At 39.8% G+C, this 23,532-nt stretch overlaps 3 protein-coding genes across 3 annotated transcripts; 2 read left to right on the plus strand and 1 right to left on the minus strand.

The window, feature by feature from the left end:
* The first annotated feature begins 1,636 nt into the window (after nt 1–1,636).
* prl2 (prolactin 2) lies at nt 1,637–5,729 on the plus strand. The gene is made up of 5 exons (XM_050036099.1): nt 1,637–1,796; nt 2,132–2,319; nt 2,916–3,023; nt 3,563–3,739; nt 4,964–5,729. Exons 1-5 carry the CDS (start codon nt 1,775–1,777, stop codon nt 5,156–5,158), a joined length of 690 nt encoding a protein of 229 aa, XP_049892056.1. The 5' UTR covers nt 1,637–1,774; the 3' UTR covers nt 5,159–5,729.
* A 323-nt stretch (nt 5,730–6,052) lies between these two features.
* hspa14 (heat shock protein 14) lies at nt 6,053–15,215 on the minus strand. The gene is made up of 14 exons (XM_050036076.1): nt 15,076–15,215; nt 13,538–13,618; nt 12,570–12,652; nt 12,177–12,225; nt 11,860–11,965; nt 11,682–11,772; nt 9,958–10,062; nt 8,538–8,699; nt 8,194–8,349; nt 7,317–7,419; nt 6,988–7,203; nt 6,641–6,805; nt 6,306–6,373; nt 6,053–6,205 (listed from the first exon to the last, which is right to left on the minus strand). The coding sequence occupies exons 1-14, from the start codon at nt 15,130–15,132 to the stop codon at nt 6,127–6,129; spliced, it is 1,521 nt and encodes a 506-aa protein (XP_049892033.1). The 5' UTR covers nt 15,133–15,215; the 3' UTR covers nt 6,053–6,126.
* A 1,165-nt stretch (nt 15,216–16,380) lies between these two features.
* On the plus strand, nt 16,381–19,688 carry cdnf (cerebral dopamine neurotrophic factor). Its single transcript, XM_050036106.1, has 4 exons — nt 16,381–16,500; nt 17,513–17,640; nt 17,787–17,928; nt 18,021–19,688. Exons 1-4 carry the CDS (start codon nt 16,428–16,430, stop codon nt 18,191–18,193), a joined length of 516 nt encoding a protein of 171 aa, XP_049892063.1. The 5' UTR covers nt 16,381–16,427; the 3' UTR covers nt 18,194–19,688.
* Nucleotides 19,689–23,532: the final 3,844 nt, after the last annotated feature.

Consider the following 23,532-nt stretch of genomic DNA (forward strand, 5'->3'; position numbering starts at 1 on the left):
GGTGTAAAAAAGGTAAAAACAGAAGTGCAAACCCAAACCATAGTTGCAGCAGCCCAGCCAGAGAGAGAGCCATCTGAAGAGAGCAGCCCTTCTTATGCCCTCTCAGCTCCTCCCAGCTCTCAGGTGCAACTAATCTCAATGACGACCCACCCAGTCTCTGGATAAACAAGTCCAGAGCACCTGGATGGGCCGTCACACTGGTTTATAGCCAATCGGTAGCCAGTGATTGGCCCGATGGCTTATGGGTTGTAGTCAATGACACTCTCCTTAAGGGCACCGTAGACTGTTACAAATATACATAAATGAGAAACAAATGGCTCCTCGGTTGTCTTAAGGGACCAACAATCTGTCTTATCAATTTAGGTTGTCAGTATGTGTTTTTATATACGGCAAGCTCCAGTGGTGTAAGGTAGTTACGCTGGGCCCCTGTGCATTCTAGTTGCTAGTTTTTCCTCCTGTTGGTTTCTCTCTTGTCTTTTCTTATTGCAGCCCTCCTGTTAAAAAGGCATGACTGCTCACTGGGCTTAACGTATGTGACAAATTTGAAGAAAGTCCCTGGAGGCGTTCTTGAAATATCGTGTTCACGAGAATGAGACAGACAAGATCACAGCTTTCTTGACTTTTGATCACCAAATCAAATCAGTTTATTCTTGAGTCCAAGTGGACATTTGTGCCAAATTTGAAGAAATTCCCTTGAGGCGTTCTTGAGATATTGCGTTCATAAGCATGGGACATGCTTTCATACGTACGTTCGTACAGACATATGGACGGACAGCCCAAAAACATGATTGCCATTGCGATAGCTGACACGGAGGCATAAAAATGGATACGGCATTAGAGCTGGGGCCCAGTTCGTTCCTGAACAAGCTGCTCAGAGATATTATCCAGATCTTCTGAATCATTGGGTCCATACAGCAAGCACACTAAATTTTGCCGGCCAAACCAGCTACTTCCAGTTTAGCCCTCTGCTATCTTGAATGGCGATTAAATGATTCAATCTTGTGGCCCTTCTAGATTTCCCAAATGTTTTCGGACTAAATGGATCAAATTTTGACAGTAAAACCAGTCTTTCAATCACAAACATTGTCCTCAGGAATCACAACCATTTCTCATTTCCTGAGATGTTTCTATTAGCTAACTGATGATGCCTGACTAACACGTAAAGATGAGTCAACTGCCTACAGCTGAGATGAACTGATCCAAGCTTCATTACTTGACGTCATTCAAGTGGCTTTCTAGACAACGTGACATTCATTGACTGCTGCCCTCTGGTGTCATTCTGAGCTCCTTTAAAGCTCATTCACTCTTCTCTTCCTATTAGTGCCTGCAGTGCTCTGAGTGACCTTTTTTGTTTATCTGTGCTCTGCTGGAGGGCACACAGACAGTAATGACAGGTACAGGAGAAGCCTGCTGAATGGACCCATTGTGTCAACGTCACACGTGTCGGACGGACATTCCAATGACGCTTTGGCGGAATGACGTCTTAAGTTAATGATGTCGTCACTCTCGCAGACTACCTTAGGCCTTAGGTTACTTCGTTGTGATAGTCTCATTAACTCACACACACACACACACACACACACAGACTGCATGACGAGGCACCCCCCACCTTTCTCTCTCTCCTTCTCTCTCTCTCTGTCTCTCTCTCTCTAAAGTGAATGTGTAAAAGGGAAATGGTCAGCGAGGGACCCTCATATGAAGCTGTGGGGGTCTCTGAGAAGAAAAGCGTCTGCACCCTCTACTCTGAGACAGGAGCTCCTCACAACCCTGCAGAATGCCTGGAAACATCAGATCAGGTAAGTACTGGAGGAATAGAACTTTGCATGAGGAAAGAACTGTCATTGTCTGCATGTCTGTCATTGTCTTCTCTTCCATTTTCCCCAACCCACCACTAAATATTTCTTTCCCCTTATTTCTGTTCTTAATTATGCATCCTCAAACATACTGAGAAAAGAAAACACTTTAAAGAATCTCAAAACACAGACATACACACTTTTTCAAAACAGGATGACATGACCTTATCTCACTCTTAAGAACATGCTTCAGGAGACTTGTTCTGTGTTTTGGATCATTGTATTCGATGTTTTGTTTTATTTAATATCTCTGTTCTGTGCTTGGTCTTTCTCCTTAGTGTCTTTTGTGTGGGTGGTGTTGGTCTGTCTGCTGTTCTGCAGCAGACTGACCAGCGTGGGTGCAGCACCCCTCTGTGCCAATGCCCAGGCTGGGTGCCATGTCCTCTCCCTGGCGAACCTGTTTGACCGGGTCATCCAACACTCAGGCAGGATGCATGGCATTTCAAATGACCTTCACTCCGAGTTTGTAAGTCTCCCATTGCAATATGTCTGACGATGCTTTGATCAATACATACAGTTTTTCAGTTGAAATGTGCTTGTTAATTATACATATATATCTGTGTGTGTGTGTATGTGTGTGTGTGTGTGTGTGTGTACCAGACACCAGACAGCAACACACCAGATAGCACCTCACTAAAACTAATGCAGTCTAGCGCAATAGCCCTTTAATAAATCCTCCTTCTTAAAGGTTCTAATGTTCAGTTTGTGTTCAAACTGTTTACGAGAGGTGTTGATTCAGCTGTATGATCATTTTGGAGGATGTAGTTTGTGCTGATGTTAAACTATTGTGTTATACTGACAGATTTTATTATTCAGCCTACTGTCATTGATATAAATAGGGGGGACACAATAACTGACCATTAACTGAAAATGCGTGCGCGCGCACACACACACACACACACACACACACAGATAAATATATCATAAGCTATTTATGATAATGTGCAGTTGCAGGCCATTCAACTATTTCATTCATCACTTCTTTACTCCAGCTACAGTTGACATTTAAATGACACCCGACCTCTGACATTTCATTCCGGCATTTTCTGTTTGTCCTGTCAGGAGCAGTACTTCCTGCCCAGTAAGAATCAAATCGGCCGGGTCAGTCGCAACTGTCACACCTCAACCATCCTCACCCCAAATGGCAAGGAGAACGCTCAGAGAATGGCGGTGAATGAACCTTTATAAAGCTGTTTTCTGTTATTGACATGCGGTGTCCACATTATATTTACAGTTTGTTTTCCCCTCACTGAATTACAGAAGCGTATTGTTGCCACAGAACATGTCTAGAGCATGTCACAGGCAGAGCATTTTTTTGAACTGAACTTGTGAACGATTTTCTGTTCACATGGAGAGGCAATTGTTATCAAGTTATGAAGTTGTAATGTGAAATGTTTCAAGTTATAACATGAAACGTTTTAAGTTATAACAAGATAAATGTATATTGTTATAACAAGAAGGGTTTCTTATTTATTTATTTTTTTACAAGAGAAGTTTCCGGTCATAACTGATTACTGATCTTTTTTTTTTTGGTGTGGCAGCAATATGCTCCACACTTAAACCCTTATATCACTTTATGTTTATTTGGCATCATCCCAAACTTCCAATGATTGCTAATGAAACAAATTTCATCCTACTTACTGAATCTTAAAGGATGACTTTGAACTAACTCTTTAATGTGTATGGTTCCTCCTGTCCTGTCGCTGTAGAGAGAGGAGCTGATGGAGGTGATTCTAAAGCTCCTGGTGGCCTGGAGGGATCCTCTGTGGCATTTCCATCAGAGCATGGCTCACCACGACTTCAACAACTTCAGCTCCAATAAAGCTCTGGAGATGAGCGACATGGTGCACGAGCTGCGTAAAGGTGTAGAGAAAGTGGCTGAGAAGGTAATGCACATCTTATTTGAATGCCAATGTGAAAATGTGTGGGAGGTGGTTAACATGAGCAGTTAAAGGATGTGCTTTGAGTGTAGAGCTCATTCCAAGAGCCTCTACATAATAACATGGTAATACAGGAATGACAGTATGTGTGGAAGAGTAGATGCTCATCTGCTGTGTAATATAGCTCGCAGGGATGGAGTTTCGAGTCAGGCTGTGTAATTTCACTGACACAGATGACAAAGTCCTGACGTCACACAACAAAACCCAAACGGCACTGTCCACCCTCAGATGACCTAATGTTCAGACTCAGTGCAAACATTCAGACACAGTCCAGAGAGACAGGAAGGGACCACGCTCTCACCAACCTGCCTGCTGCAACTCTGTCTGACTCTCTTTCTTTTGTTCTTTCTTTCTTTTTTCTGTCTTTTTCTCTCCTTTGTCTTTCTTTCTTTATTTCTTTCTTTCTTTCTATTATTCTTTTTTCTTTTGTTTTTGTTTCTTCTTTATTTTTCTCTTTCTGTTTCTTTGTTTCTATTTTCTGTCTATTCTTTTTTTGTNCATTCTTTTTTCCTTCTCTTACATTCTGTAGTTATCTTTTATTCTTCCCCTCATTTCTTTCTCTTTTTCTCCCTCTTTTTATTGAATTTCAACGCTTTTCAACAGTCATTAGTGTACAGTGTTAAGTGAAACAGGCCTCCCTCTTTTTTATATTTATTTTTAATCCTTTCTTTTATTCTTCCTTTCTTTCCTTTTTTTCCCTCTTTATTTCTTTGTCTTTCTTTCTTTTCTTTCCTTCTGTCCTATTGTGTAGAGAGAATTACACACTAATGGGATCAAATGTTCATAACCATATTGATGTTTCGAATTTTTGGCAGACTTTACAGTTTTTTATACAAAATATATGTAAAATCATATCTTTATAATTTATTTGTAAGCAAAGGAAATGTATGAAAACTTTCTTCTCCCCGACCTTTGGGGTCAGTAAGGGTATGATGCTTATTTTGTTATGAACTGCAGTTTAAACTTAAACAGGTGAAAAACACAATAGCTGAAAGAAGAAATACTGAACAAACAAAATCAGGATTTAAAAAAAATCTCTATTAAGAAATCAAGAGTGAATCATTATCCTGACAGACGTTTCTATTATTTCAGGGCGAGAACAGACACGTCATATCTTGTAATTATGCCTAGCTGATATGTATGCGTGTATGTGTGTCCTCTCCTCTCCAGATGCAGCTGTTGGGGTTAACAAGTAACACTGTCAGCAGCCTGGCTTCTCCTGAGGATTTGTTGCCACCTGACAGTGCTGAGTGGCGCCTGATGAAAGACTACGACCTCCTTTACTGCTTTCGCCGAGACTCCAACAAGGTCCAGAACTACCTGAAGATCCTCAAGTGTCGCATCGTTCCAGAGCACGGATGCTGAAGTCCAGATAACAGTGGAAGCTGCATTCAACTTCTATAACTATCAGCACAATGGAATGGAAACGCTTCGGTTACAGACTACACAGATAAAGCTGTGGTTCAGTTGTGTTTTATATCTGCAGGGATGTTAACTGATATCATGACTGAAGTTCTACTGGAACCCAAAGACTGTGCCCACCCCCCACTTCATGCATGATATTATGTGTTGAGTATGGACAGGAGGGAATGAGTGTAATACATGTTATTTTAAACTCCTGTAAAGCATCTTTAAATATAATAATACCTTATAAAACATTTCAAGAAACATGGATGCAATGTTTTTTTGTCATTTCTACAGAGGGATACTCACACTGCTGCTGCAATACACCTAAGGTCATCATCAGAGCATTAGGACTGATAACACTGTCACCTCTGATGCGCTGTTAATGGCCTGAAGTTCAGCTCGTAAAGGATATGGTTACATTATCTATACAGTACTCACTTATGGAGTTACTGTGTGCTTACAGTGTAGTTGTATTAGGAAGAGATCATTTCACAGCCAGTGTGGATCAAAGCTCTAATCGTTAGTAGAAGTCACTTAGACACCAAAACATGGGAGAACAGGGTCCAGGTTGAAAAATGCAGGAGTTAGCCTTTAGGATAATGTTGGAAAAAGGTGCAGTGGTTTGAATTAACAATGAACATATGGAGCCATCTTCTCTCCTTGCAACAAAGACTTGACGTGAGCAGCAGCAAATGCCTGAGAAGATTTCTTCTCGTGAGATTTCGTGTTAGATAATTGTGGTTTGTGTGTGTGTGTCTGTGCTGCAGACACATGAACAGCTCAACTTAGAATGAGCACATTCTGCATTATTCCATAAGGGGAATAAGGGAAATAATAAATCAGAACATGTAGTTTGACTTTGATTCTGTTTATTGAGTGAGAAAAACAAAACAAAAACATTGCACTGACAGTGTATGCGGGTGGCTTCATGATGCAGCTGCTATGGTGATGACCTCCGGCCTTCCACTGATCTGTTCTACACAGGAAACATGAACGGAGCCGTCCCTGCAATCATACAGAAAGAATGACATACAAGCAGAACACACGCCATGACCCACGACCCATGACCCAACAACACATGCACTGATCCTGGAAGGGCAGATACCTTTTCATGGTCACCACAGTGTCGATGTCGTGGTTCTCCTCTTTAGGCTGCAGGTTCTTCAACACAATCTATAAATCATACACACAAGCAGGTACATAATAAAGTTATAAGTAGGGATTTATTAATCATTTTCATGCTTTGATGAAGGTCTAATAGACCGAAAGCTCAACAATAAAGTGAAATACTGCAAGAAATCCACGCCCATAGGCGCACAGATGGACGCAAAAGCATTTGCCACTTACACAACGTGGGCACTGGTGCTACTGAGCACTCCAACACAACCAGGATGTGTATGTAGTTTGACATTTGATCCGGGGTTAGTGCTTTTATATTACCTTAGCTAGTTTTTCAGGCTGCTCCATGACACATCTCTGGTAAATCTCCAGACACAAGGAGGACAGGTCCCCCCCTCCACTCAGGACGTGATGTCTGCGGGCAGGGAGGGGCGTGCCTGATGGAAGTAGAACAGTGAATACCTCGGCTCCGTTTTCATCCACCTCCTGCAAACACCCACACGCCACCAAGACACACACAAACATTTCAGTTGATGTATTACATTTTTTTAGATAGAGTAAAATCCACTGATATAACATACATTAAAAATTACATCATTATAACTATGATTATTTTCTACTTCTGAAAATTAAAATCTACATATCATGGTTTTAATTGACCGTGATACCTTCACTAGTATGTCAGTGGCAGAAACATCCACTGTGACAGACTCCTCCTCAGGGGCAAGGTCATCTTTGCCCACCAGTAAGCCTGCTTCCAGGGCCGCTCCCACAGCGATGACTTCATCAGGAGGCGCTGAGCTGAGAAGCTCCACGTCAGGAAACATATCACGGATCATCTGTTGGAGGCGAGGGATCCTGGCTGAGCCGCCGCAGAGAACCACCTGAAGTAACAACGTTTATTACTGCTTATATTTCACATCAATTCAGTCTCGTCCACATCATTAAAACTACTGCACGACTGCAGGGGGATCATTACCGCCATTGCACACCATACCTTGTTTATGTCACTGGTTGAGAGTCCTGCCTCCTCTAGCAGGGTTCTGATTGGCTGGATGCTCTTGTTGAAGAGCGAGGAGCAGAGCAGCTCAAATCGAGCTCTGAGGAAACACCACACTGAGGTTATCATGTTGGTAACAGCTATTTATCCACCCAGACTTTGTCTACATTTCACTGGCATAAAAAAACATGTCAATATACTGATATTATACAATATTCATTCATTCATTCATTTTCCGTAAGAAGTAAAGAGCGTGAACGTATCATAATGTAAATTATTGGAACCTCCATTGCTGATTGGCTGATGGCAGTCAATGTGTCAATGTCAGTAAAACAGGAAGAAATTAACAGTGTTTGTATTTACTGATTCATTGATTTTCTTTCCCCGCCCACTGTAGCGAGTGAGGAGAATCTGCCGCTCACAGACAGACTGGGGGCTGACCAATCACTGAATACACACTTAATAAAACAGGATATTTGTGTGATTCAAACAGCTGTCTGTGCAGATTACTCTTTACTATACAGCGACAGAAATAGACTTGGACTGTAAACAAAAGCAAGGGGTCTCTGGTTACCATAGAGACGACTGAAACCTTTCGCCGGACCATAAATTGAAGATGTCTCGCAACTGTTTAGTTTCTAGTTGCGCATCCAAGCATAAATCAGCCCTTACCTTTTGGTTAATGTCAGGTTTTGTGATTTGTCCTTTACTCTTAAGGTGCATCTAGACTATTGATTCCAGACATGAACTAACGCCTCTGTAAAGTGATAAAGCTGGAATCGCTAGCTGTTCTAGTAACATATGTTTTCTGTCATCTGCATGGTGAAGTTTGTTAATGTGTTAAGACAAGCTTAGTGTCATCTTGAAAGCTTACCTGGATATGTTGCATTCAAAGTCGGTGCCGTCGTGCAGGGAGTCAACGAAGCAATTGGCTGACCCCAGTGAGGACAGAGAGTGTTTGGCCATGTCCGCTCCGTTCATCAGCTTCATCATGGCCCGAGCGTTACTGCTCACATCGTGCTTAAAGGTGCTGCACAGCAAACACATGCAAAAAACATGAGGATGGCTGGCAGGAGCCAGATATAGAGAAGCTATGTTGTACAGGAGCAGATGTGTGTTTGTGAATCAGGATACAAGATGGAGTAACAAAAGGTAGAAAACATGAAGCGAACGAGTGACAGCAGATTTTCAAGGAGCTGCAGAAAACACAGCAGCTACCGTTTGAATTCGGCAGCTAGGTGCTGGGCCAAGGCCTGGGTGAAGCTCTCTCCTCCAATGCTGTGGTCAGTGTGGGTGTTGAGAACCCGGAACATTCCTCCATTGACCTGCAGCGCTGTCACACTCAGGGACGTCCCGCCCAGCTTATACACTAAGACGTGGCTGTCGACACAGTACAGACCAATATGTCAAGTCAAGTCAAGTCAGGATTTATTTCTAGAGCACATTTAAAACGACGGCAGTCGACCAAAGTGATGCACATTGAGGGGTACAGAGTTAAAACAACATCAATAACAAAAATAGTATAGATGTAGAAAACAAAGATAAGAAAACAGAGCAAACAGTGCAAACATTAAAATAGCAATTAAAAAAAAAAAGAAAAAAAGAACATGAGATCATCGTGCTCNCAATAACAAAAATAGTATAGATGTAGAAAACAAAGATAAGAAAACAGAGCAAACAGTGCAAACAGTGCAAACATTAAAATAGCAATTAAAAAAAAAAAGAAAAAAAGAACATGAGATCATCGTGCTCAGGCTGAATGATACACCAGGTGGAAGAGAAAGGTTTTTAGGGAGGATTTAAAAGTCTCTAGGGACTGGGAAGATCGAATGTGAAGGGGGAGGCTGTTCCAGAGCTTGGGGGCAGCCGCTGTAAAGGCTCTGTCACCTCGAGACCTTAGTCTGGTTTTTGGCACCACCAACAGTAGTTGGTCCGAAGACCTTAAGGTTCTGGTTGGGGTGTGGCGCAAAAGGAGCTCAGAGAGGTACAGAGGGGCCAGACCGTTGAGGGCTTTAAAAACAATTAAAAGGAGTTTAAAATCAATACGAAAACGGACCGGGAGCCAGTGGAGGGAGGCTAAGACTGGCGAGATGTGGTCGCGCTTTTTCTTGCCCGTGAGGAGGCGAGCAGCAGCGTTCTGGACGAGCTGTAGACGGTTGAGGGAGGACTGATCCAGGCCAACATAAAGGGAGTTACAATAATCTAATATGAGGACATATTATCTGGAATCAATACATTTTGATGTCACAATGAGTCCTTTAAAGGTCCAGTGTGTAGGATTCGGGGGCATTTATTGGCAGACATGGATTATAACATTCGTAACTATGATTTCATCAGTTTATAATCACCTCATACCAAGAATGTTGTGTTTTCTAACTCAGAATGAGCCATTTATATCTACATATGGACTGGGTTCTTTTCCACAAAGAAAGTCCGCATGTTGTTTCTACAGTAGCCTGGAATAAACCGAACACTGGCTCTAGACAGGGCCACTTGCATTGCCCACAGTATTTCTCCAACACACTTTGGAGAAGTTTGAGTTCTGTAACCTCACTGCCAGACGTCACTTAATGGTCCTACACAAAGGACCGTTAAGCAATAAACTCTAACAACCTGTGCCAGGAACATGGCAGCGTACCTCTTTCCAGAAGAACAGTCCTGTCCGATGTTATAGGCCAACAGAGCAGCAGCAGGTTCATGGATCAGCCTCAGTACATGGAAGCCTGCAGCTTCAGCTGCCTCCCTGCACAAAGCAAACACAGCGGTAGACTTCATTTTAAGGTGTCACTTGGTGCGTCTACATGAACTCTAACAATTCCCTAATAATCTAAATAATAGCCCACTCAGAATAAAAATGCCTCATGTAAACTCAATCAGAGGAGACTGGCCTCATCTAGCTACAGATAATAATCTGGGTTACACTTATGTTACTTACTACTAATCTGTATGAACAGGCACAACTACTGCCTCTCCTTCTATACCTGAATGAATTGAATTTTCTCAGTAAGGCAGGTAATAAAGGTTCTTCTTCTTCCGTTGTACTTCCAACAGATGAGACACTTCAGCAAGCAGTCAAAAAAGTTCTATTCCAGTTTGCACATCTTATCGAATCACTTAATTTTTTTAGTATTAATGTAAACAGTTGAGTTGGAATCACTAATAAGAATGATTTCAATAAAGAGGACTGAAGAGGAGGGGATTCTGTCATGAACTCCTGGTGAGAGCGAATGGCCTCTGGAAGCTTTTTAAGCCACTGTGGCCGTAATGTCCCACAGCCTGTGTGTGTTTTCATCCAATATAAATTATATAAAACAATCTTTTTAAACACAAACATGGTGTTTTACTCAGGAAACCTGAGCTTTGCATCCACCTTATTCCTAAACCCTATGAAACCTTGCGTGAATTACAGGCGCAACTTCTGGGGCTAAACCAGAACCAGTGTTTTCCTATTGTAACCGTTTGGAACGGTATGCTAATGGTATGCTAATCCTCTTTTTTTTTTTTAAAGGGATTAGGAAATAAAACATGTGGAACACTCCACCTGTTACACCTCAGACGGTAAACATGATCATACCTCTGTCTTCTCTGACAGCCATCTCAAAGCATTTGTTGTTTTACTTTTAAACCAAGCGTGTTAGCGATTAGCTCACCTTGCTCCGTTAGCATATTGTTAAATTTAACAGAGCCTGAGCTAGCTTAAACTAGCATAAACATCTACTCCTAAAAGACAATTTATGATTTCTTGACAACTCATAAACAGACGGTAACACATGAGGCAAACAATTGACATAATTCTGTATTCATTTAAGCTCCATGTGAAGTGAATAAACGTGACGTTTACCAACTAATGCTTCGCTCGTCTTCCTTAATGACAGTTTACACATTTTTATTACTGCAGACTTATTAAATCGGAGTTCTGCCAAATGAAACATGACGCTGAATTCAGCAGCAGACCTCAGTAAAATCAGTAATATAAAGTAGTAGTAAAACAAATAACTTAAAGCATTAATTTTATATGATATGAAAGAATGAAGGTAAATCAGTAACACACTCAGAATAGATGACTAAGCACGGTGCCTAGTGTACTCTAATTCAATTCTGCCATCTAGTGGACACTTATGAAAATAAAATGTATAACGTTACTGAATAATATTTCACCAGTTTCCCCTCCGAAACTGGTGAAATAGTTGCACCCAATATTAGACATCTTAAGGCGTTAGAAATGTGCTTGTTAACAGGGCATTTTCTGTCGTCTTAATGCAGTATATTTTTACCTGTTAAGACAAACAAATCTGACTTATTAATACAAATGTCTAAACAGATGTTTAGGGCCCTTTTGCGCTCCACAGTAATGTGGCCTACCTCAAAGCGCGCTTCTGAGCATGTGCAAACTCAAAGGGGACGGTGATGACTGCTTCAGTGACATCTGAGCCCAGGGCTGACTGAGCCGTTTCTGTGAAAATGGGAAGGATTCATCAACTGACTGTTTATTTATGAAGCATGCATCTGTAAGTGTGTGTCTGTGGAAGCTGCAATCAACCTTTCATTTTGTGGAAGATGAGTTTTGCCACATCGTCTGGAGCAACATACTCAGGGTGTTCTCCTGCTGTGATCTCATAATAAGGCTTCTCTTGTCTGCTGACCACCTAAATACAGAAACCACAGTAAATCAGTGTGGGCTCAACAAACGTATCGTGTGTCTGACTGAAGGTAGCTGATAGAAGTACAACATGAACAGCTTGAGAAAAATACATATTAATGAAGGAAACTAAATCAATGCTGGAAAGCAGTCATTTCAGACATTTTGGGGTAGAAAAAAACTACATGGACAGCACAGAGGTGATGTGTTCAACTCACCTGACACTTTGTCTCTGCTCTATGAGTTTGTGTCTCTGGATCATCAAAGCTGCCCGTTGAGAAACAGGGGAGAGAAATCTATTAGTCACTCTGAAAAACGCATTCAGCGTTAAACCAGGTCCTTTATATCATGAATGACTGTATCCTCTGGTATTTAAGTCACAATACAGGCTGCTAATGATTCAGTAAGACTCAAATGTTCTCAGAAATGACAATGCATGATTTTCAAAAGGTCTATGATTACCGTATTTCCTATGATAATACACACTCAATACCATTTTCTGATTACTGACCTACTATTTAGATTGGAATATTCAAAAACTGAGTCAACTATTACGATACTGTGCCTCCTGTAGCTTTAGGACTTGCAAACAAGACAGTGTTATAGGTCACCTTCTCCCCAGCACCTGTTTCACTTTGACAACTGTGTTAGCAGCGTTGCGGACCCGTCCTTGCTTTGCTGCTATACCTACAATCTGCAGAAGAAGATACAAAGCAAGTTATGAGCAAAACATTAACAGCAGGAGCTACAGACTGGGGCTTTGTAGCTGCTGCACATAGTAGTAGGGGTGGGGGGGAAAATTGATACAGCATAATATCGCAATATTTTGTGTACAGATATTGTATCAATACATATCTATTTTTGCAAATACATATTTTATTACAACTTTTGGTACTAGAATAATAAAATCAATTGCTTTTATATAGATATTAAGTAATAAACTTGACATCTGAGGTTGACATAATGTCTCTAGATCATGTAGTATTGCAATTCTGAATGTTGCGCTGTTATTTCTCTGTAAGCAAGCAGAGACAATGCAGACAAAAACAGTGTTCAACAAATCTTTGTTTAAGTTCTGCAATTCTGTGTCTCGTTTGTTATTGCTATTAAATTGTTTCATTTTATTACACAAAAAAAAAACAATGACAGGAACATGATATTGGCATTTTATATCAACCACCAGGAGCTTTCTAAATATCAGCATCAGCCATTAAAAACCCATATCTGTCAACCACTATCACATAACTGTCAATGCTGTAATAATAACGTGGTTTAACAGAGAAATGATGTTGTGTTCGTTGATGGCTAAGCAGTGGAAGCAGTTCAGACATTATTTAAAGTGTAAGTTAATAAGACGGTTGACTGTCCCTTGAGGCCGAGGTGCTGAAGCTTGCAGTGAGTGTGATGATGTCACCCACTCTGGGATTGAACATTTCATAGAACATACAACAATACAATACAACAATGCAATAATCAGAAGAATACAAAAGTCATCTCTGGTAGTTTTTAGGTAATACGTGATTCCCTATAAACTACAAACGGTTTGATAGCTGATATGAAGAGAAGTATATGGATGTACCTGCTCAGTGTCTCTGTAGCCCACCACAGCTGGGGTCACTCTGTCTCCTGCATCATTAGCCACAACATCAGCCCGCCCATCCTGCACAGCACACACACACAAAGATTTATCTGAATCACTTTTGTTCTTGCAAATAGAGCTTGGCAATATACTTCTCACGGTGCAAACAATTAATGAATAAATTGATTAATTGATCTTCAGAAAATGTATCTTTTGCCCCTCCAGTCCACATGTTTTGTGGAGAAGGTTTCTCTCTGGGGTTGTATGTTGGGGTTTGGGGGGGCCCTTGTTTCAACAGAGTAAGAGGAAGAAAATAACTTCCAATGTGCATTGGAACAGTACCAACTGTCATCCCCATCGCAACTGTTCTCTGCCTGAAAACAGCAGACTGATTCCTCCAGGTTAAGTTGCTGTCCTTAGTCAAGGAGTATCCATGAGTAGGATAAGAGGGAGCACAGGCAAACTGGTGCCGAGTCTGTGATGGCGACACAGTAAGGGTCTATCATGGTGAAGAGGGAGCCGGAGCTAAAGACAGAGCTCCCTAATTACCAGTAGATCTGTGTCCCACCCTCACCTATGGTCAAGATCTTTAGGTAACAACCAGAAGAATGAGATTCTGATTCCAGGCTGTCTGAAAAGCATTTCCTACACAGGGTGGCTGCTGAGCTCACCCATGGGGGCACCGTGAGTATCTCAGACATCTGAAAGAGCTTGTAGCAGACTATCTGCTCCCTCATATTGAAAAGATCTAGCTGAGGTGCTTCAGCATCTGGTCAGACCTCCCTGTGGAGGTGTACAGGCACATCCAACTGGGAGGAGGCCACAGAGAAAACCTGAAGAGATGATATGCGGCGTGGATGGGAACACTTTGGGACCCCTGGGAAGAGCTGAAGAATATGGCTAGGGAGAGGGAATAGCTGCAGACCTAATACCTACATGCTGTGATGTGATACAACCATCCACAATTACAGGTTTGGGGGCCGTCCGGTATTTTTACTGGGTCTGCAGTGTAATGCTTTTCCAAAACTTAATATATGTGTCCCATCACACTCCATGAATTCACTAGAAACACACAGTGGTTTAAGCAAGTAAACTTTGACAGCAAGCATCAGAAAGAGACGCAGTTAAACACCAAACAAAACACAACAGACTCACAGTAAAGTGGTGTACAACAAAAGAGCAGAAAAGAAAGCTTTGCTGTAATGTAGGTTCACTTAACGTTACATCAGCAACCATATTTTAAGCAGGGCTGCTTTATGGTAAGTGTACACTGCACAGTTGTTCTATTAAGAATTCAAACGTTAATTTGAGTGCCAGTTGTGGGTATCCAAACATAGGCCTATAATGTATCTCTTTAGAGACTAACCTTAGAGCTATCATACATGAAATGACTTCATTCATCGTGTTCCCATGTCACCTACAGCATCTAAACCGGCGCTGTTTCAGTCGGCATATGAGCTTGAGATCAACCAGTGTGACCCAGAAGAAGGAGAACATGGTGGGGAAGGCCAGTAGAGATAAACAGAGTGTAAACTCACCTTAAATATCGCCACACAAGCGCAGGTATACCCGAAGTGAACACCTATGGCAGCCATGCTGGCAGAACTCAAAGGGCTGCTCCACGCGCATGCGGCCCGTGTTCCGCTCCCAGAAACAACTTCCGGTATAATGTTTTCAGAATAAAAGCGCATAACTTTTATGAACATACGGATTGATGAAACGGAATATTTTATTAGACAACTTTCTGGTTAACAACCAGAGATATTGGATGAAGGGAGATACCCTGATACCTGTAGGCTTATCCAATGTTAAGAAAACGGTTACTCTTCCTGTCTCCTAAGTGGGCGTGGTTAGCTCTCCCTCCAATCAGAGCCTGTTCTCCCTAGAATTGACCATAAATTGTGATCACGTTCATTTTCCTCATTGACGACAATACATTCAGAGCTGCCGGCGCTGACGTCACTGAATCAGGAAGTGAGCTGAGTGGGGTATCTCGCTTCATCCAATATCTCTGTAACAACGCTCTTCTTCTTGGATAGTTTTATTTTCACAAATCCTTACCATGTTGCATAATGAGTTTATTTTATTTGAAAGCCGTTAAATACGTGGGAAAAAGAAAGAAAATTGAACTTTTTTAGTATAACAGATGAATGATTTATAAAAAAAAAAACCTAACCCTTACTTTAATATTCTTATTATATTTCTTTCTCTGTATTTAATACCATTTCAGTCTCTTGTCTGTTTTCATTTATCATTTTATTTCTGTCAGTTTTTCTACTCTTGGGGGGCCTGATCACTGTTGTTTGTAAATGTTTTCAACAATTGTTCAGTTAAAAATATATTATTTGACAACATACAAATATAACAAATGACAGCGTAATATTTTAGAATAAGTAATATGCGATTATTATTATTATTATTATTATTGTAAATTATCATTTTTTTCTGTTTGTTTTGTATACATCTCCTATTGATGTTGCTGGACATGTGAAATTGTTCAAATTACAAATAAACATGAATTTTTAATAGCATACCGGTATAACAAATAATATCAGATAATATAATATATCTAATATTATAAGATTTTGGAATATATAACACATTATTATTATTATAATTATTATAATTATTATTATTATTATTATTATTATTATTATTATTGTTATATTTACTCCATAACAAATAAAACTCCATAACAAAGTTCAGGAGTATTGTCAACTGAATGAAGAAAATATAAAATATATTTACAAACATATTTTAGACCGTTTGACTCAAGCTTCAGCCAGTCGGATCCTTGACCATGAAATGACGTCACTCCCGGGGTCTCACTCTGGGTGCTGAGGGAACTGGGACACCATGCATGTAGCTAATAATAACGGCACACGCTACCATGTCGGTGTGGTCGCTCGCCTTTCTGCTGTTTATCAGAGGGTTTACTTTTTCTGCAGGAGGCGACTGTGAAGGTTAGACAGCATGTTGTGAGCACACGTTATGTACGGTCTGGCTCTGGTTTACCAATACTACACTGCACTGAGAGCAGCAACAGGTTCTTCTCAGCTGTGCATGCCCGTGGTCACACAGTGCACCCACCATAATCTGCCCTGCATGTGTGGAAGACATTGTGCAACATGGCTTTTGATGAATAATCTTACAATGATTTGAGTTAGAATATAGCTGAGACTATATGAGTATATTTGGGAAATTAATCTGAAATGACAGGTCATCACCAACAGGAGATAGCTTCAGAGTTTGTCTAGTATGAAAGAAAAAATGTAAATGAAGGGGTAGGTGTTTTTCTTTTAAGGAAGAACACTGTTCAAATTATCCTACAACACTTGGGTCCCATGTCCTGCACACTGCTTCAAAGACAGGCCCATCTATTGTCAGCCAATAAGCACAAAGCTGCACAATACAGACTGGCTGCCTCCCACCTCCAACCCCCAGAAACAAACAAACTAACTAACTAACTAAATAATTGAAATAAAAACTAAAATTTGAAAACACATTTCCTATTTTTTTCTTTTTTTTATCATAAGCAAGTACATTGATACAGTATGTGATGCTCCGTTAACAGCTGATACCTCCCTACTGTCAACTGAGGTAGGCAGATTTAAAGGTATATACGAAAAGAAGCATTTGTGTTTTTGTGAGCTTGATGTTGCTGAGGATGAATTTCATTTTGTGCTCCATTGCCCCATGTACAGTAATTATGTTGTGCATGCATTATTATATAATGGACACAGGTTATTATCTAGTAGGACCAAGTTATTATTGTGCAGGCACAAGAAAATAACTTTTCCTCACAAAATAAAAAATAAATCATCTTACAGGACTTCAGGGGCTCTGCATAAAATTATAAAATTATAAAATCATTGCAAAATTCACATACCAATAAAATCAATAACAAAATGTACAAGAAAATGTCCCAAGAGCCTGTTTCACACTCTATCAAATGTATTTTTGTCCACTCCGCAGTGTGTGTGGACTTTCTCAACAGACTGTATGGCAGTCTGACCTCAGCTAACAGGGAACTCACCCCCTCTTTGGTGGAGGAGGAGCTGATCCAGGCCTGCGCTGTCGCCCAGGGGAAGGAAGCGAGGCTGGTGAGAACACACACACACAAGCACGGAAACACAACCTTAGTCTTGCCTTGCTTTGGAGAAACAGTGTGTCTGTGCGTCTGTCTGGGATGCAAAATTAATCTAATGATGAAAAAGTTGATGAAAAATATGTCAATGTGCTGTCCCAGTGTTACTACCTAGGAGCCAGCAGTGATGCCGCGACCCGCGTCACAGCATCAGTGTCTCGACCTCTGGCCTCCCACGTTCCTGTTGAGAAGATCTGCCAACGTCTCAGCAGCAGAGACACACAGATCTGTCAGCTCAGATATGGTAAAAGGTGTTCAAATACACAACAAAGACTGGACATTCATGTGTGTGTGGACAGTATAAAGCCTATTTCTGTGTTTTATGGTTGTCTGCAGAGCCTCAGCTGAAGGATCTGAGCAGTGACGGGCTCAAAAAGCTGAGAGTCTTGGAGCTGAGGAACATTTTAGCCTCATGGGGAGAAGAGTGTCGAGGGTGTTTGGAGAAACACGAGTTTGTCAGCCTCATTCAGGAGAAAGCACCGCTGCACAGTCACAGTATGGAACTATGAATAGTGACTGGTATTCTCTAAACCCACCCATCCACACAGCAAAAAGTCAAATTATTCTTGTATTCTCAAACATTAACTTACACAGACCTTATTTCATTCATGTAAAGTCCACCTCCAGACATGAACTGAAGGATCAGTGTGTAGGATTTAGAGGGAGGCCAGTTGCAGTCTGCAATCCTTACCACTAGATGCCACTAAATTCCCCTAAATCTTACTCACTGAACCTTTAAAGGCAGATTTATACTTGCTCTGTGCAGAGCCTACGCTGTGGCCTACGCACGTGGCCTACGACATTGTGAGCATTTATACTTGTGTGGTGGTGTGTCTGTGCCACTCCGCAGTTACACCTCTAAAACACTGGTCTGTGGTGGCATTTCTGTGAAGTACTGCAAAGTTTAGGTGATTCGAAACACACCTAAAACACACATTAAACATGGCTTAATAGAGACAGTTTCAAACCTAAACACAAAATCAGCTTCACTATAACTCGCAGCATTCACAGACAAAACACTTGTCTTTATTGGACACATTTTCCACACATACAACATGCTAATGTTATTAGCACAAGTCTATGGCATTTTACATTGTAAAAATTTGCCTAGCAATTAGTGGAGATTTCCTCTACCCATATGAAGCCAGGATGAATCACACACAGCTTCATTTCCACTGAGGGAAATGGTTTTCAGCTTACAAAAATAGACAGGAGGTCTGCGTCCCCACGATGTGCAGTTACATTTCTTGGGAGGAGCACGTCAGGCTGTGGCGTAGGTTACAGCCTTGATTTGACACAGAAGTATAAATCCCACTTTAGTCAGCCATTTTTTAAATTCCTTTAAATCCCTTGCAACATTTTGCTCATCTCTAATGTAAAGATTAGAGCACATCCTGGGTAGTGGTAACTTCTGCTTCTGTGATGCCAGATGAGTCATAAAATCTATTTCTGTCCTGTGATATTTCAAACTGATTCAATGACACAAACAAAATATTCAATTCTTATTTTCATGAACTCATTTGTTGCAGCAGCCATCCACCAGAGAGGCTTCTGACTACAGTACACTACATCAAGTGTCATGAACTTTTCCAAGCATGTGAAAGTGTTGAAAGTGTATTGTTGTTGGCTTTACACAGAGACCCTTGCTCTTACAACACACAGTGTAGGTGACAATGACAAGGATGATGTAAGGCCCTGTTCAGGATGCACAGTAACAAGATAATGTAACCATTAATAAAAGGCACACTTGATAAACAGAACAACTGTACTCATTTGCATTAGTCATAAATTGTGATTAGTGACAAGCTGTATGCACTAATGTTGTTTACCAGATTGTGTAACCTTTTCCAGGACTGTCAACATTTCACACAGTTTAAGGCAGGAGTGGTGTTACTAGAAGTCAAAGCTTGAAGGTCTGCTGTGGGTTTGTGGGTTAACCAGACCTCCTGTTTCAGGATATGACACAAAGTTGTAGACAGCAGTAGACAATACTTAATGCTGTAATGAAGCTACATATTCTGAAATATGAATGCTTCACACACATCTTCAACCCATCACAGAAGATCTATCAGCACAGTTTCAAGATTATGGTCACATGATCAGTGTCTGCCCTTCTGTTCCTGAGGCATGATGTTAAATAATGGCTAGAACACATTATGCTGTCACAGTGAAGTTGTACTTTTGACCCTTCAGACATAAACTGTGACCTCTTTATCATTTTATCCTATTAGACGTGTGAATTTTGTCATAACTGGTGTATGCATTCTTGAGTTATGGTTTTGTGAGGTCACAGTGACCTTTAACCACCAAAATCTAATCAGTTTATTTTTGAGTCCCCGTGTTTTTGCCAAAAGACCCACAAGGCATACCTGAGATACTGTTATCATGAGAATGGGACGTATGGACAACCCAAAAACATTCTGGCGCCGGCCACGGCTGTGAGTTCTAAAAAGTCTCTACCTATTTACTTAGAATCAAAAGAGGAACTCACTGGTAAAAACATTGTCAAAAACACCATAGGGTTTATTTACCTTCCACAACTGTCAGCATGTGCTTTGAGATGCATTATAAAAAATATACACACGTGACCTCAGCGAGAGCAGCAATTCCACCCTATGTTCTGTTTTTATGGCATTATAATAAAATTGAAGAAATTAAAATGAAACCAGAAATCTTCAACTGAAAGTAAAAGAGTGGCAGTAAAATGTAAAATGAAAGAATTTGCAGTGCTAAAAAGTCTCTTTATTAAAGCCACTGTTTTCAAACAAATCAATGAATGAATAAGTTGCCTAATTTGGACAACAACAAACAGCACACAAACATCAAACAAAAGACAAACAGCCTTAAAAGGTAGCCTAAATGTCCAATATTTCCTAACAGGTAGGCTAATGAAACAACAGTGAATTAAGGTATTATGTACACCAACACCTGAGAACAAAAACACATGTGACAACAAACCCCCAGAGCAGTGAGACAACCATCCCCACCTGACCTCTTGACAAACATGTTAAGCTAGCTACCACATGGCTTTAGCTTGGTAGCTAAAAGCTGACTCAAAAGAAAGCTATTACTTTTGGCTTTTTAATAAGTGTTTGATTTTTAAATGTCTCCTCACCTCAATGTTTTGTGTGTGTGATCCACAAAATGGCCAGTGCAAAATGAACAGGATGTCAGGCCTAACGTTTGATAACATCATGTCACAGCGCCGTCTAGTGTGGTTGTAATAAGCACTGTGACAACCAACCTGTGACACAACCAACCCCGTTCCCCCTACATATATTACATTTCCATATATGAAGGATATGTACATATGAGGTAAATACAAACCATATATGTGACATAAATAATTATCAGTTATTACCAATACAACAATACAATTATACACACACACACACACACACACATATCCTCACCGCTACACCTGTTCAACTGCTTCTTAACGCAAATAGCTAATCAGCTGGTCAAGACGACCTGCTGAAGTTCAAACTGAGCATCAGAATGGGGAAGAAAGGAGATTTAAGTGACTTTAAAAGAGGCATGGTTGTTGGTGCCAGGCGGGCTGGTCTGAGTATTTCAGAAACTGCTGATCTACTGGGATTTTCACACACAGCCATCTCTAGGGTTTACAGAGGATGGTCCCAGAAAGAGAAAATATCCAGTGTGCAGCAGTTCTCTGGGCGAAAAGGCCTTGTTGATACCAGAGGTCAGAGGAGGATGGCCAGACTGGTTCTAGATGATAGAAAGGCAACAGTAACTCAAATAACCACTTGTTACAACCAAGTTATGCAGAAAACCATCTTCAGATGGGCTCCAGCAGCAGAAGACCACATCAGGTGCCACTCCTGTCAGCTAACAACAGGAAACTGAGGCTACAATTCACACAGACTCACCAAAGTTGAACAATGGAAGATTGGAAAAACGTTGCCTTGTCTGATGAGTCTCGATTTCTGCTGCAACATTCAGATGGGAGGGTCAGAATTTGGCGTAAACAAAATGAAAGCATGGATCCATCCTGCCTTGTATCAATGGTTCAGGCTGGTGGTGGTGGTGTAATGGTGTGGACAATATTTTCTTAGCACACTTTGGGCCCCTTAGTACCAACTGAACATTGTTTAAATGCTACAGCCTACCTGAGTATTGTTGCTGATGGCTACTTCCAGCAGGATAACGTGCCATGTCACAAAGCTCAAATCATCTCAAACTGTTTTTTTTTTTTTTCAAAGCTCAAATCATCTCAAACTGTTTTTTTTTTTTTTTTTTTAACATGACATGACAACATTATCTATGCAGGGCTGATATTATATATATATATATATATATATATACGATAGACATATATGCTAATTATTTTAATATAAACAAAAAATATACGATAGACATATATGCTAATTATTTTAATATAAACAAAAAATTAAATAAAACATGTATAAGCATGGGGAATTTTTGTATATGTTGTTTTCATAAATTTGCATACATTCACTAAGTATATATCATTTTAATGTATGCACATATAATTTATGTTTTATATTGTAGATATATGTTATATACATATATATCCATCCCAAAGCCCATCAATATATGTTGACATTATAAATGTAAATATAAAAGACAAATGTCAAATATGAAAAACAAATATAAGCATTTTTTTCTTTTCATAGACTTGCACATTTAAGAATTTGTTAGTGTTAATATACATGGTAGCAACATATAATACTGTAATAAAAATCATCATATTGATTATTTTGAAATATGTGTATATATATATAATGTATACTTATATTGTAGATGTTTTGTACAAATATATCCATCCCAAATCCCTTTAATATGTTATTATATATGTAAATAAGAAAAGCACATTTAAGCAGATTTTATATATATATTTCCTTTTTTATTAACTTGCGTGTATAAATTAAATAGCCATATATCCATCCCAAAGCAAATCAATATATGTTATTATAAATGTAAATATATAGAACAGACATGTACAGTATGTCAACAATTAATAACAAACATGAGCAGAGATAATTTTGTATATTCTTTTTTTTTTACTATTTGTACATTTGCAAATGTAAATTAAATATATAACATTAACATATAGGGTAGCAACATATAATACTGTATAAAATTCATCACATGGATCATTTTAATATTTGTATACTTATATTGTAGATATATATGTTATGCTTATATATATCCATCCCAGCCCATCAATATATGTTGATACTATACCATACGTGTAAATATATAAGATAGACATGTATATCAACAATTTATTTAAAAACAGAACATATATAAACATACTGAATTTTTGTGGTTTTCACAAACTTGCATATAAATTTATCAATAACTGGTAGCAAAATGTTACACTATATAAAAATAAATCATATAGAAAATTTTAATATATGTACATATACAAGTTTTATGGGTATTTCATATATGTTACAAACATTTCATATATCCAGAGGATGTATGTATGTATGTATGTATTAGGGCTGAACGATATGGAGAAAATTTCATATCTCGATATTTATGCCAGATATCTCGACACCGATACGATAAGATATGACTATGGGTTCAGTGAAAACTAAGCATTCTTTATAAAAAATTTTTTTAAAAAAACGAGTCCGAACCATTTTCTGGAAGCCCTCTTTAGTGACTGAATACACGGGAATCATGTGTAGCAATATGGTACGTTATACCATTTGTAATGTCTTTGTGCCTGCTGGACGTCGATTGGTATGGCATTATGCTACTGAATGCATCGGCAATCCGACCTTGCTTGGGCTTGACACAGGAGGACCCAGATGTCCCTGCCGTGTCTTTTAATGCAAGGCACTGTTCATACAGT

The sequence above is a fragment of the Epinephelus moara genome, chromosome 23, assembly GCF_006386435.1.
Source record: "Epinephelus moara isolate mb chromosome 23, YSFRI_EMoa_1.0, whole genome shotgun sequence".
NCBI lineage: Eukaryota > Metazoa > Chordata > Actinopteri > Perciformes > Serranidae > Epinephelus > Epinephelus moara.

What these genes read in the sequence shown, in the direction of transcription:
- hspa14 (XM_050036076.1), bottom strand. Translation starts at nt 15,132, where the DNA reads ATGGCTGCCATAGGTGTTCACTTCGGGTATACCTGCGCTTGTGTGGCG. An exon ending in GAGCAGAGACAAAGTGTCAG is followed by an intron (nt 11,966 to 12,176) that starts GTGAGTTGAACA and finishes TTCTGTATTTAG; the next exon opens with GTGGTCAGCAGACAAGAGAA. An exon ending in CTAGCTGCCGAATTCAAACG is followed by an intron (nt 8,350 to 8,537) that starts GTAGCTGCTGTG and finishes TTTGCTGTGCAG; the next exon opens with CACCTTTAAGCACGATGTGA.
- cdnf (XM_050036106.1), top strand. Translation starts at nt 16,428, where the DNA reads ATGTCGGTGTGGTCGCTCGCCTTTCTGCTGTTTATCAGAGGGTTTACT. An exon ending in TGCAGGAGGCGACTGTGAAG is followed by an intron (nt 16,501 to 17,512) that starts GTTAGACAGCAT and finishes TCCACTCCGCAG; the next exon opens with TGTGTGTGGACTTTCTCAAC. An exon ending in GATCTGTCAGCTCAGATATG is followed by an intron (nt 17,929 to 18,020) that starts GTAAAAGGTGTT and finishes GGTTGTCTGCAG; the next exon opens with AGCCTCAGCTGAAGGATCTG.
- prl2 (XM_050036099.1), top strand. Translation starts at nt 1,775, where the DNA reads ATGCCTGGAAACATCAGATCAG. An exon ending in ATGACCTTCACTCCGAGTTT is followed by an intron (nt 2,320 to 2,915) that starts GTAAGTCTCCCA and finishes TTGTCCTGTCAG; the next exon opens with GAGCAGTACTTCCTGCCCAG. An exon ending in AGAACGCTCAGAGAATGGCG is followed by an intron (nt 3,024 to 3,562) that starts GTGAATGAACCT and finishes CTGTCGCTGTAG; the next exon opens with AGAGAGGAGCTGATGGAGGT.